Source organism: Chelonia mydas, chromosome 1, assembly GCF_015237465.2.
Source record: "Chelonia mydas isolate rCheMyd1 chromosome 1, rCheMyd1.pri.v2, whole genome shotgun sequence".
NCBI lineage: Eukaryota > Metazoa > Chordata > Testudines > Cheloniidae > Chelonia > Chelonia mydas.
This window is the reverse complement of record NC_057849.1, coordinates 283,306,788-283,321,324: the sequence shown is the minus strand read 5'-3', so window position 1 is coordinate 283,321,324 and position 14,537 is coordinate 283,306,788. Positions and strand designations below refer to the sequence as shown.

Sequence of the window (14,537 nt, the reverse complement as noted above, 5' to 3'; positions counted from 1 at the left end):
TGATAAATCGATCCCCGATAGATCGATCACTACCCGCTGAGCCGGCGGGTACTGACGACGTACCCTAATATACATTCCCGTAAACTGTTCTCTTGTTTATGCTTGCAAACAATACAGTTTAAGAGGGCTGAACTTAAGAAAATGAATGTTGATGCCAATTCCACTTTGTTACTCAGCAGTAGTTGTTTTTCGTATTTTCTTGAGGGGATTAAAATTTTTGGCACATGGTTTGTCAGTTAAATATTGAGGAGATCCAATCTAGATATATTTTTTTAGGCACATATCTGGCCCCGTGAGCATTTGGCATTTGTTAAATATATTTATTTTGATAGTGTCCACAATGTACAATGCACTTTCCAAAACAAAAGAAAGCAGCTGAATGATACATAAGGGGGCACTTTGAATATCTTTTTAATGCATCTTTTCTTAAATTGAATTAGCTCCTGGGTTCAGTGCACAAAGTTTACCTAATGGGTATCCAAGATATCCCTCCTTTGGAGATGCTTCATCACATCCTTCCAGCAGACATCCCTCTGTAGGAAGTGCACGGCTTCCGTCAGTAGGTGAAGAGTCAACGCATCCATTGCTTGTAGCAGAGGAACAAGTAAGCATAGTCTTTATTTTCACATATTTTGGGTACAGCATTAATTCTACTGCTCTTGTACTGACCCTGTAGATTTGTATTTGCACTTATTTTCCTAGATCTGTTTCCATGATGGAAAAATGTGTGTTTTTTTCTGATCTTGGCTGTGTGTATCTGCATAGTATGTTGTATTACTGTAAAATGTTTGCATGTGGTACCATTTTAGGATGATGATTAAAGCTAAGATTTTGTCATGGGTATTTTTTAGTAAAAATCAAGGACAGGTCCCGGGCAATAAAGAAAAAATCATGGAAGCCCATGACCTGTTCCTGACTTTTACTAAAAATATCCATGATAAAATGGGAAGGTACTGGGCAGCTGGGAGCTCTGGGGTCCCACCACCTGTGCGGGCTCAGAGTTCCAAGTTCCCCCTGCAACCAGCAGTGGAGGGAAGCTGCAAGAATCCCCCCTCCCCAGCCGTGGAGAGGTGGGGGGGGTACCCCGCCTCCTCTCCAACCCTGGGGAGCTGTGGGGGTCCCCCTGCCCAGCCATGGCCATAGCTGGGAGCAGCAGGGTACACCCGCTGCCCATGGCATCTGAGAGCTTGGGGGCACACTGCCTCAGAGTGGCGGGGGTTCCTCATAGCTCCCTGTCACCAGGGCTGAAGTCACGGGGGTCTTTAGAAGTCATGGATTCCGTGACAAAACCGTAGCCTTGATGATGATGTATATGGTGTGCATCTGGCGAAAGAGCAACTTTGTTTTCTTAGCTACTTGATTTAAAAATACACATTATTATGCATTTATTTGTATTGTAATAGTGCCAGAAGTTCCCAATCATGAACTTAAGATAGGTGGGTAAGAGTCATATGGGGAGTGAGCATGGAAAAGTCACTGAGAATGATGATGAGAGACTGGGAGGAGAAAAAGAGGCAGAGCCAAAAGTCAGAGAGGAAGATAGATGGAGTTGAGTCAAGTGAGCACTTGCAGGGCGGGAAAAGGAGAGAACAAATGGTTGGAGTGTTCAAAGGAGAATGAATTAGGTGAGGGAGGGAGAACAGGGGTTGAAAGCAACTGGAGTGGGAGAGAAGCTGAGCGCCTCACCATGGCTTTTTGAGCATGTCACTGGGTAAGTGTTGTGGGAGAAACTACATCTTTGTATTTGACTCTCAGCAATGCTCTTTGGTAGAAGCAAATAACTTGAAAAATGAAGACACACATGACTGTTGATGTGTGAGGCAACCCGGAAAAGTAATAGTTGTCATCTACTAGTGTGCCCTACACGCACTCAGCAGGCAAATCCTGGCAGAGATCTGGTAGTGTGGAGCATAGAAGGGAGTTGTTCTCAATCAGTACCTTTGCCCTCCAAGTTTCCAGATCCAGGAGTGGTATAGGGGATGAGAGAATTCCATCTATCCATTCCCTTTAAAGCAAGGGGTTGGGAACACTGAAGGGATGAAGTGTGAAGCTAGTGGTGCGCTTTTAACTCACCCAAAGCGCATCTGCTACCAACACCCTGATCGGCTCTTTTAATTCTGTAAATGTACAATTTAACATACCAGTCTGACCTCTTCAATCTTTATTTCTGAAATAGTTTTATAATTTGACAATTAATTGACTATATGCTCTTCGGTGGAAGTGCTGTCACTTTACTATGGGACAGATTCTCTGGCATGATCCAGCACTTTTCCAACATTCGGTTGGCACAACAGGTTGGATTCAGGCTTTAAGTGGCCTGCAGATAAATTTCCCTTGCAGAGGGGAAATCTGCTCATGTAAACTTAGCAAAGGCAACTCCTGCACCACATTCCCCTGGCATGGATGTACTCTCTGTGTGTAGGGTGGAGATCTGCTACCTAACCCTCCAAGTATACCAGTGGCTTTAGTCAGAGCAGCCCCAAGGCTGTTCTGACCAATGTTGGGGCTAGCCTGGCACTGGATCAGGGAGCTGTAACCTCAGCAGAGCTCAGACATAAGGTAGAATTGAGCTTATTAATAAATTTAATGGTAGAAATAGGTTCTCACTGGTTTGTCTGGGCACCTTTTGATATTATTTAAAACAACACTGCAAAAATAAGATGAGTAGCAAACCTCTGACAAAGCTCCACGCTCAACACAACCCAACAGGCTGGACTTTTACCCCAGAACTCTGTCCCCAAAACACAGTTTCCTTCACTCTTCAGACAGCAAGGCAAAAAGATTGCAAGTCTTTGAGGGAAGGGAAGGAGTAAGGAGATTAAGAAAAAGTGCAACTAATGTCTGAATTTGTCCTCTACAGGTGCACACCTATGTCAACACTACTGGTGTACAAGAGGAAAGAAAAAATAGATCAAGTGTGCATGTACCGCTGGAATTAAGGCTTTCTAATGTTGAAACAAGCAAGACAACAGAAGATCAGAATTGCACTGATGACAGAGATGCTCAGGTTCTTCTGGAGCCTGAAGGAGTCAAATTTGTTTTAGGACCAACACCTGTTCAAAGACAATTAATGGAAAGAGAGCAACTGGAGCAACTTGGGAGAGACCAAGTTAGTGGCAGCAGTACAAACAACTCTGAATGGGATACTGGGTACGACAGTGATGAACGTAAAGAAACACATTGTGGTAATAAACTAGTGTATGAAAATCTAAATAGGTTATCAATCCCTAGTGCCTCAGGAGTCAGGAGAGGTCGTCTGACATCAACAAGTACCTCAGATACCCAGAATATTAACAACTCTGCTCAAAGGAGAACTGCATTGTTAAACTATGAAAACTTGCCATCTTTGCCGCCTGTTTGGGAAGCCCGCAAGCTAAGTAGAGATGAAGATGACAATTTAGGACCAAAGACCCCATCTCTGAACGGCTACCACAATAACCTAGATCCAATGCATAATTATGTAAATACAGAGAATGTAACTGTGCCAGCAAGTGCTCATAAAGTAGAATTTACACGACGTCGGGACTGTACACCAACAGTCTTTAACTTTGATATTAGACGTCCAAGTTTAGAACACAGGCAGCTTAATTATATACAGGTTGACTTGGAAGGTGGCAGTGACTCCGACAACCCTCAGACTCCAAAAACTCCTACCACTCCACTTCCACAAACTCCAACCAGGCGCACAGAGCTGTATGCTGTGATAGACATTGAAAGAACTGCTGCTATGTCAAGTTTGCAGAAAGCACTGCCACGAGATGATGGTACATCTAGAAAAACTAGACATAACAGTACTGACCTGCCTATGTGAAACCGGGAAGCATTAAATCATTTGCACCTTTTGTGAAGTTTATAAAATTGAAGATGCAAATACTTCATTTGCATTTCTTAACAGTAACGCTTTTTATAGAGTAATAGACTTTTTTCTGAATACTTCATGTGCTTGTCTAACAAAAGGGAAATAATGTAGAGCAGGTACTCATTAAATGACACCATTTTATTCTACAGTAATAGTAATTGTTGTGTAGAAGCATTGCCACTTTTCACAGTGCCTCTTTACTTGGTTAGAGTTGGAGTGACTGCCAGTTCTGAAGTTATCAATATTCTGGCCATGTGCCTATAGTCATTGTTATAACATTTTATAAAGCCTCTTGATGTGCATTATTAGCTGATAGCCCTAATCTTGCAAGGTTGATATTTGTACCTTCACTCTCTTCATTCATGTGGCCTCCTCCAATATGAGAGGTGTGAGTAATTCATTATTCAATCAGTTTGACTTACATAATACATATTGGCTCATGTGAAGGGATATAAACACCGTGCTTCCTTGTATATGTCAGTTCATTTTTTGAAGTAATTTGGACAAGCTTCAAATTCTTGAAGGTTTTTTTAAATTTCTGTAACATTGAGGGGTTACATCAAGTTCACTTGGTCAGAGATAGAGTTGGGTCTGAAATAAGCCATAAGTCATTTCCACTAGAAAAGATATTTCCAAGTGGTAGTATCAAGCTTCCTGAACAGTTTTACCGAATTTTAATCTGAGTTTTCTGAAGGAATTCAAAGGTTGATTATATCTGTGATTTTAAGGTGTTCTCTAATTTCACAGTCCTGCTCACCTTTCCATCTTCATGTGTGGGATGTCTTTTGACCTATTCTGTATTGTCTGTACCTTAAGAACAGTTAAGTTTTGTGTATAACTTCAATGATTGTTTAGGGTTTTTATGTGTGTTGCTCCTATTCAGTCTGCACATTGTCAAAGAAAAATCTCTTGAAGGTTCAGTGGGAACCTTTTTTACTTAACAGGGTTGCTTTTGTCCAGTGTTTTATTGTTTTACTTTTTATGTCTGACAGAAACATCCCAAAAGTGATAGTGTCCAGCAGCATACAGCATTGCACAAGTGGAAAGGTGTATTATGCATTTTTGTCTTCCTCTGAAGCATCAAATATAGGTCACCATAGGAAGCAAGGTACTGCAGTTGGTAGTTCAGTGTGACAAATCTTAAATTCTAACTGTGTGGATCTGTAGATGATGTACTTGGATTTAGACCGAATTAGTTTCTTACAATATGTAGAGAATTTTCTGAAGGTAATATCTATGGGCATATATATTTTCCCTTTGCAGCTAGTTAACTCAGTTACTCTAATGGCTTAACTGCTGCTCGATGTTATGGTACATCCAAGTAGAATGCATCTGCTGAACATGCCAGGTATGCCCTTGACAGTCCCTTGTTCTATACTGAATATTAATAGAATTGATAGCAGTACAGCAGGTGCAGTGCAGGACCAGAAAGAAAACAGATTAAGCTTGAGCCTGTGATTTCAAAGGAACTGACCACTATGTGAACTGGTGTGACGAATAATAATCCTTGAGCTGTGGGTGAGAAAAATCACATGCAAGAAACCATAGGCGAGGTCTTAAAAAAATGCTAGGGTCCTCATGTAATATTTGAGCTTTCATATAAAACAAAACACTATTTCCAGTTCTTTGAATTTTGTGGACGGTGTTCCTGTTTCCCTATTAAATTTTCCTTTTGTCTTCAGCCAGATAAATAGTAGGAAGAGTGATAGCTGAAATACATTTTTCCTGTTCACCCCAGTGAGATAATGGCAGCCTCATTTATATAGGTCAGGCCTTTTTATCCTGAGGGATTTCCAGTGTTCTTTACAAACTTTATAATTCTAAAATGCATCTAGGTGCACAATCCATATGCTTCACAGTAGTAAGGGAACAGGAGCCTTAGTTGGGACGTTGTAAGAAAACTTCATTGAGATCAAGAAACTTTTCCATAATCATTTCACTATTAGTCTATGCACTTGTATACATTTTTTTTTTATTTAGGTGCTCAAAAAGGTGAGGGACTAGTAGCATTTCACTAGAACCAGAGGTAGTGCAGATGCATGGTGCTATAAGTGTCCCTTGCTCCGCCCTGACATTGCACCTCTGTTGTGATTTGCATCACACCATGCATATACTAATCCTGGGTCTGTCTTGAAGCATGATTGCCAATTGTTTCAAACTGTGTGGTGGATGTGTGAAGTGGGCTAGGAACTAGAATCAGACCGACAAACTGTCGCTAATTTGTAAACTAAGACAAGATTTCAGCACTATATTTCAAGCAGTTAAAAAGCTAGAACACTTAACTCATCAGCTATCTTATCTAGAGACTTATATGGCTCGCATCACCATAATCTATGAGTGTCTTAATCATTAATGGATTTTATCCTCAAACACCCCTGTAGAGTAAGTACTGTCCCCAATTTACAGATGGGGGAACTGAGGCCCAGGTAAACTATACATGACTTGCTGAAGGTCACACATTGAGCCAGGAATTCAACCCCACTCTCATGAGTTTTAGTCCAGTGCCCTTTCCACTAGATCATCCTTCCTATCCAAGACCTACCATGGACCATTCAGAATAACGTTGTTGCCAACTCTTGCAATTTTATGAGTGTTGTAATATTTAGTGTTTTTCTTAAAGCCGTAGATCCTGGAGTTGTGAATACTGCAAAATCTCACTTTTTCCTTTTTTTTCCTCTCCCCTTCCCCCCTCCCCCCCAAAAAAATAAAGTTAAATTTCTTGCCCTTGGGGAGAAAAGCTTGAAAATATGATCCCTAAAGGATCAAAAACCAGAAGGCCTCTAAAAAGAAGCCAAATCCAATCTCATGATTTTTTTTTCTCATTCATGATATTTGAATGCTTGGGGTTGGTAATGCTTTTAATATGACAAATGCAAAAGACATCATACTGCACCTAAAGGGAAGAGTATCTCTAACATACAGAGTGCATTTTAGCATTAAAGATGTTAAGCACGGTGTTTAGGTTCAGGCTGATGCCTCCACCCGCATATTTTTCAAGAAGTCCCTAAACCTCTTCCATTTCCCTAAGCAGGTAAGAGATAGAAACTACTCAATTCATCTATGGCATTGTTTTTATTTAATTTTCCTATGAAGTAGTTGCACTTTACCCTTGGAGACTTGGTTGTATCTCAGTCTCTTTGTGATGTTAAATTCACTGTCTGCAGATCTGGGGTTCAGTTTTTAGCTAAAATTTCTCAACTGTATTTTTAAGCATATTTATTTTGGACCCACAGGTGTACAGAGCAAGATGCAACGAATATGTAACAGTTCATTGGAAAATAACTGGCATAATATGTGAAGATTACCTAACCAATGCCCACAAAAAGTGGCAAATTTTCTTTTAATTCTGTTTATCCACAATGTTCAGCTGCCTCTGCCTTTCAGGCACATGACATATTCCACACTACTAATCCTCCAATGTGTAAAGCCTTTAAGCTAGAAGTCGCTCCCCCCTGATGCCATGACTAGTAAAAGGTGCGGAGCGTTCATATATTCTACTACATTAAGTAGCTGCTCTAACCAATTCTTATTTGCAGTGTATAAAATCTGAGGAGGCACTGTCCAAGACTCCATTGTTGCATTGAAAATGCAGTTAAAGTGGGAATTTAATCCATGGTTACACAAGGGAAAAATAAGTATTTCCTTCCCAAATTGATACTGCATACTTAAGAGGTGCAGAGTTCTATTTTGTGAAAGTTTTTTTTTTCCAGTGATTCTATCAAATACATTTAAAAATGACCAATTCTGGAAAAATTTGACTGGCTTTATAATGTTCTTTTGGTTTCTCCTCAGTGAAGTGTCTAAATTAAAAAATAAATAAAATGTACTCATGTACTGATAATGTATTCAGCATATGGAAGGTGTTGAATATAACAAGTGACACAGTAAGGCCCTAATCTTGCTCTCATTTAAATCCATAACAAAACTATTATCTTCAGTAGTGCAGTATCGGGCCCCCAAGTATTTATCTTTACATTTTGCACTTAGTCAGATGTCTCAGCATTTAAATAATATCAGTGTGTTCAAATCTCTGACATTAAAGCATTTTATTGCAACATAGAATGCAGTTAGTCTGGGCCACAGCTATGATATACAGGGTCCAGGTCAAGATTTCAAAGCAGGGCCACTATGTGGCCCAGCTCCCTGCAACAGCCGCATGAGCAGCTACCACAATATTGTTCCTTGGAGCCTCATTTCCTCCTGTTCAAGGGCTAGTCTCACCCTCCCTAGTGTTTGATAATCCATCACCCTTCACCCAGTCAGGCTTTCATATTCACTCAGAGCCCAGACAGGCACTGAAAGAAATAGAGGCATCTACACTCAATTTATTTAACTTATGGTAAATTAAATAGTACTTCCATGGGCATGACAACCTGAAAGTGTTATCTAAGTGTGAGAGACAGACAAGTATCCTTGTGTAAATCAACAGTTGGTTTCAATGGAGTTATGCCAATGTACATCTACTGAAAAGCCAGCCCAGAATATTCATGTTGGTATCTGGGGTAGTTCCATTTTGCCCAGGATGAGGCAGCATCAACAGAGGACAGATTGCCTTTGCCTTCTTTCACTTCAATTAGAGTAGGGCTGTCAAGTGATTTTTAAAAAATTAATTGTGATTAAACAATAATAGAATATCATTTATTTAAATATTTTGGATGTTTTCTACATTTTCAAATATATTGATTTCAATTTCACCACAGAGTACAGTGCTCACTTTATATTTATTTTTGATTACAAATATTTGTGCTGTAAAAAACAAAAGAAATAGTATTTTTCAATTCACCTCATACAATTACTGTAATACAATCTCTTTATTATGAAAGTTGAACTTACAAAGGTAGAATTATGTGTTAAAATAACTGCCTTAAAAAATAAAACAATGTAAAACTTTAGAGCCTACAAATCCACTCAGTCCTACTTCTTGTTCAGCCAGTCACTCAGAAAAACAAGTTTGTTTACATTTGCAGGAGATAATGCTGCCCCCTTCTTGTTCACAATGTCACCTGAAAATGAGAACAGGCGTTTGCATGGCACTGTTGTAGCGGTGTCGCAAGATGTTTGTGCCAGATGCGCTAAGGATTCATATGTCCCTTCATGCTTCAACCACCTTTCCAGAGGACATGCATCCATGCTGATGATGGGTTCTGCTCAATAACAATCCAAAGCAGCGCAGATCGATGCCTGTTCCTTTTCATCATCTGAGTCAGATGCCACCAGCAGAAGGTTGATTTTCTTTTTTGATAGTTCGGGTTCTGTAGTTTTCGCATCGGAGTGTTGCACTTTTAGGACTTCTGAAAGCATGTTCCACACCTTGTCCCCTTCAGATTCTTAAATCTTGGGTTAAGTGCTGTAGCTATCTTTAGAAATGTCACATTGGTACCTTCTTTGCTTTTGTCAAATCAGCAACGAAAGCATTCTTAAAACTAACAACGTGCTGAGTCATCATCCAAGATTGCTATAACATGAAATATATGGCAGAATGCAGGTAAAACAGAGCAGGAGACTTACTGTTCTCCCCCAAGGACTTCAGTGAGAATTTAATTAACACATTTTTTTAACAAGCGTCATCCACATAGAAGCATGTCCTCTGCAATTGTGGGCGAAGCATGAAGGGGCATATGAATGTTTAGCATGTAGCACGTAAATACCTTTCAATGCCTGCTATAAAAGTGCCATGCAAATGCCTGTTCTCACTTTCAGGTGACATTGTAAATAAGCCAGCAGCATTATCTCCTGTAAATGTAAACAAACTTGTTTGTCTTAGCTGAACGAGAAGTAGGACTGAGCGGACTTGTAGGCTCTAAAGTTTTAGATTGTTTTGTTTTTGAGTGCAGCTATGTAACAAAAAAATCTACATTTGTAAATTGCACTTTTACTATAAGGAGATTACATTACAGTACTTGTATGAGGTGAATTGAAAAACTATTTTTTATAATTTTTACAGTGCAAATATTTGTAATAAAAATAATATAAAGTGAGCACTGTACACTTTTTGTATTCTGTGTTGTAATTGGAATCAATATATTTGAAAATGTAGAAACACATCTAAAATATTTAATTTCATTTGGTATTCTATTAACAGTGCAATTAAAACTGATTAAAAAAATCATGATTAGTTAATCGCGTGAGTTAACTGCAATTAATCGAGAGCCAGAATTAAGAGTGAACAAGTTTTCATTGAGTTGTTACTGCATTGTGTGTGGTGTTGCATCCCTGATGTGGAGCTCTGTTTCTTAACAGAACTGCCTGCTTGATATAAGGTGGAATCTGTAGTAGAACTCCATATCTGCACTGTACTGTGTTGTTTATGGCTGCAAATAAAAATGAATGTGAGGAAACATACTGTAGAGGCTGGTAGTGGATCTAATTGGTTTCTTAGAGGAAAAGTTCTTCTCTCTTGACCGTCACTTGAAGAGGTCAAGAAAAGTTTGAGCCTGCTTGTTGGCTGATAGAAATTGATTTTGGCATTTAAATGTAGGGGTTTTTCCATGAATAACAATTCAGGCATTCAAATTTGACAGTATTTACTTCATAAAAATATTTAATCAAGCTCATGTAAGACGTGTTCATGTTGAATTCTTCATTTACAGTCTCAAAAAAAAAGAGAGCCTAGGGGAAATTCCAGCACAAAAAACTGCGTTAACATGGAGTTAAGGTTGCTGATGTCCATTCCTAAATAGTACTCATTAAAAAGATAGGAAATCTTGAGTTAAGGTTCTTTCACAATCTTTAGAAAATATTTCCTCTTCCAGGCCAAAAAAAAAAAAAAAAAAAACACACACAATAGGAAATTAAAATTTACATAGCAGACTTAACTCTGACCATACATGTGTTAATGTTCCTTGTAATCGTGCTTTAAGTATGACTTAAGACATTTGTCAGATGTATTATTAGGATATTATCCTAATGTTGTTTACTCCAGTTTAACGCAGTATTTTGTGTGGAAATATGTAGGTATATAGGTGAAAATATGTCTGATCTTTAAAAGTCATGAAACAAGTATTGGACATTTTTATATTTTTTATATATTTACAAAGGGCATTTAAAATTTTTCTTGCAGTTTTAGTAATTATCTAGTGTGATAATACACATATTGTGACAAAGTTTCCTGATATATCCATTACCTTGGTGTATTTCTATTTAATGTAGCAAATATGTATATATACAAATGAGATGATGTAAAAATATAATTAAGAATTAGGTTGTATGCTCCTTGGGGCAGGGACTAAGTCTTCCTTTGTGTTTTGTAAAGCACCTAGCACAATGGGACCCCAACGCTGACTGGTGTCTGAGAATTACAGTGATAAAAATAAGAGAAGATAATGAAGATGCAGGGCCAGAACTTCACCTTTAATTGAGAAGCATGAGTACTTAGATGCCATGAAGCTCACCTTTCCACTCCCTGATTCTGGGGGCCACTGTGTGCCTGGCTATTTCCCAGGAACATTCTCCCCACTAGCTGCAAACCAGCCCAAAATCACAGCAGGTGAATAATAGAGCATAGGGGTATATCAACCTCCAATCACATCCTCTGTGCTTGCTGCAGAGGTGGGGGTGTGAGGCAGGAGCCTCTGTGGATTACCTTTGTACTGGAGTGATCTTGAGCTGGATACACTGTCTCTGGGCCCATTGAAGCCAACAGAAAGATTCATTGCCCACTGAAGCCTACAGAAAGATTTCTGTTGATTTCGGTGTCTGTTGGATCAGGTGCTACCTGCTCAGATTCTGCTGGCATTGAGTGCAAAATGGCTGTACTACACCAGAAGATCTGGCTGATCAAGCTATTCAAAAATGACCTAAAAATACTGTAAAAATATGAATATATTACCTGTACTAAAAAAAATTCCTATTTGTGGTCGCCAGAGTTAAAATTACAATATAAATTTTTATTTGTCATACATAAGTGTACATTGATTGAGCTGTTATGTATGAAAGAGGAAATGACTCTAAAGAGTGTGAAAGAAACAGCTCAGGATTGCTTTTATTTTTAATGCTAGGAATGGACATCAGCATGCTTGACTCCAAATTAATGCAAATGTTGGCATCGGATTGTGTAAGGGGGTGTGTGTAGGTGTGTATGCGCGCACACACATACAATATACTATATATTTGGTACTAACTTTGTACTTTCCCTGAAGTTGCCAAATCTTTAACACAGACATTCTCACTTGTAAGATATTGGTACTTAATTACTGAATGTATAGGATATGCTTCTGGTTTGAAAAGGAAAATTAGTGTTGTATGGTATCCCACAATGCAGTGTGTCCCAACTGTAAACGTTGCCTTTTTTTGCATGTAACACCTCATTCTGTTGTTGCATCACCTAGAACTGTTACTTCTGAACCATCATCTGCATCTTAACTAAACTGCAAATTTGCAATTACAGTACAACTGAATACAGCTCTAGCATGAAGCTGACTGGTAGTAATAGTACAGCAGTCACCATTGTGCCACAAATGCATTTATTAAATGCAGAAATATATATTTCTATAAAGGCCAAAATCATGTTTTTATGTTCCTTTATGGTCATTACATTGTATGATATTGTAAGATTATTTTATGTTCTAATTTGCATTATAAAATGTTTTTTCCTACTTAAAGGCATAAATATAACAACTTTGTATAAAGGTAGCTTTCTAGATTTTTATTTCTTTTATAAAAATTATAAATAGTGGGAGTACCATTGCCAAATTGTTTATAAAATGTCCATGAACTTTGCCCTGTTTGGTTAATCTTTTACAGACATTCCATGTTTCTTTTTATGAGAAAATTGACACTTTCTGCATAGTACAGTATTTTTATGCTGTTCCAAATCAGCATATTAGAATTTTAATTTAAGTTGGGTTTGCATTTTCATTACTGATAGCTTACCAAATGTTCATTTTTAAAAAATGTATTATGTAATGTTGACAACATTGTCGTCCTCCCTCATCAGTGCCAACTTCATTTTTTTTTAAATTGTAGCATGGCAATAAAAATGATTTTACATTGTTGGGAGCATGTGAATTTCTTGTTTGAGACTGTTATGATTTTCATTATTCAATATTGGGTGTGTTGTACCTTCAATCCAATGGAAAAGATATTTGTCCTTTTTCACCATTGTCCCTGGCATACCAATAGCCTTATTAGCTAACATTGTGTATTCACTTAATTTTCTGAATCTCATTTATCACAAAGACCGCCTCTATTCTATTTCCTTTGTATTACTAAGATACATAATTTTTTAAGTTTGGAAATTTTCTGTGGTGGCCCTGGAAGTATGTGTGGATTTTTTTGAGTGGTGTTCAGGCCTTACATCTTTGTAATATATAGAAAGATGTTGCTTTTTCCGTGTGGTGCCATTTAAATTGATACATATCCCATATTTCTTGAAGTAAATAATCAGTTCTATAGAAAACAAACTAAAAATCTTGTTGAAGGCAGATAGCAAAATTAGGTCACGAGTCATCCCCTTAATCACAAGACGTTAATGTGTCATAACTGAATTAACAGCACCAGTAAAAGTATTAAAACAGCCTTGTAAAATCACAGTGGCAAGGACTATAAATTTTAATCTGCAATAGCTCAGCATACTAAACTGAACTACTGGTTCAGCAGTAAGCATAGGTCACAAGACTGTATTGATGAAGCCCCAATGATAGTAATTTATGCTCTGACTCAACCGTCCATCCTTATGCAGCTAAGCACTTAGCCTGTGCTTAACTCTAAGCCCTTCCTTATGTTCCACTGACTTCATAGAAATATAGGGCTGGATGGACCTCACAAGAACATCTAGTCCACCCCCACCCCCTATTCTGAGGCACAATTGAGTATATCTAGACCATCCCTGACAGATGTTTCTCTAACAGGTTCTTTAAAACCTCCAGAGAGTGAGGATTCCACAATCTCCTTCTGTAACTTGTTCTAGTACTTAACTTAAATCTCCATTGCTGCAAACTAAGTCAACTGCTTTTTGTTCTACCCTCAGTAGACATGGAGAACAATTAATCACCATCTTCTTTGTACTAACCTTTTTCATATTTGAAGATTGCTGTCTCCCCTCACTCACCTTCACTCTAAAGCAAACATGCCTTGTTCCTTTAATCTTTTCACATAAATCATGTTTTTTAAACCTCTTAGCAGTTTTGTTGTTCCGCTCTGGATTGTCTCCAGTTTTTTCACATTTCTTAAAATGTGGTGCCCTAAACTGGATTCAGTACTCCAGATGAGGCCTTGCCAGTGCTGAGTATGGCAAAACAATTACCTACTTTGTCCTACATATGACACTCCTGTTATTACATCTCAGAATTAAATTTACCTTTTCCACAATACCATCACACTGACTCATATCAGATGGTGATCTATTATAACCTTTTTCTGCAGTACTACTGCCTAGCTCAGGGGTCTCAAACTCAATTTACCTTAGGGCCAGTGCCAGTCCTCAAATCCTCCCAGCAGGCCAATAATGTTGTTCATGCTGCCCACAACCCGCCCCCCACCCAAAAAAACTCCACCCCCCACCTGTTAAGGCTGTGGGAAGGAGTTTGGGTGGGGGAGGAGGTCTGGGATAGGGGATTGGGGGTGCAGGCTCTAGGAGGGAGTTTGGGTGCTGGGTGCAGGCTCTGGGCTGGGGCAGGGGGTGGGATTGCAGGCTCTGGGAGGGGGTGCGGCGCTTATCTGGGGCTCCAAGGTGGGATGG

At 38.8% G+C, this 14,537-nt stretch overlaps 1 protein-coding gene across 11 annotated transcripts in view; it reads left to right on the top strand.

The window, feature by feature from the left end:
- Positions 1-12,851, top strand: part of FRS2 (fibroblast growth factor receptor substrate 2) — an 88,197-nt gene extending 75,346 nt beyond the window's left edge. For all 11 annotated transcript variants that reach the window (XM_037886716.2, XM_037886679.2, XM_037886689.2 and 8 more), the window contains 2 exons: positions 441-604; positions 2,861-12,851. In XM_037886716.2, coding sequence (XP_037742644.1) covers positions 441-604; positions 2,861-3,811 — 1,115 coding nt within the window. In that variant the 3' untranslated portion in view covers positions 3,812-12,851. The remainder of the gene's footprint in view (positions 1-440; positions 605-2,860) is intronic.
- The last annotated feature ends 1,686 nt before the right edge of the window (positions 12,852-14,537 follow it).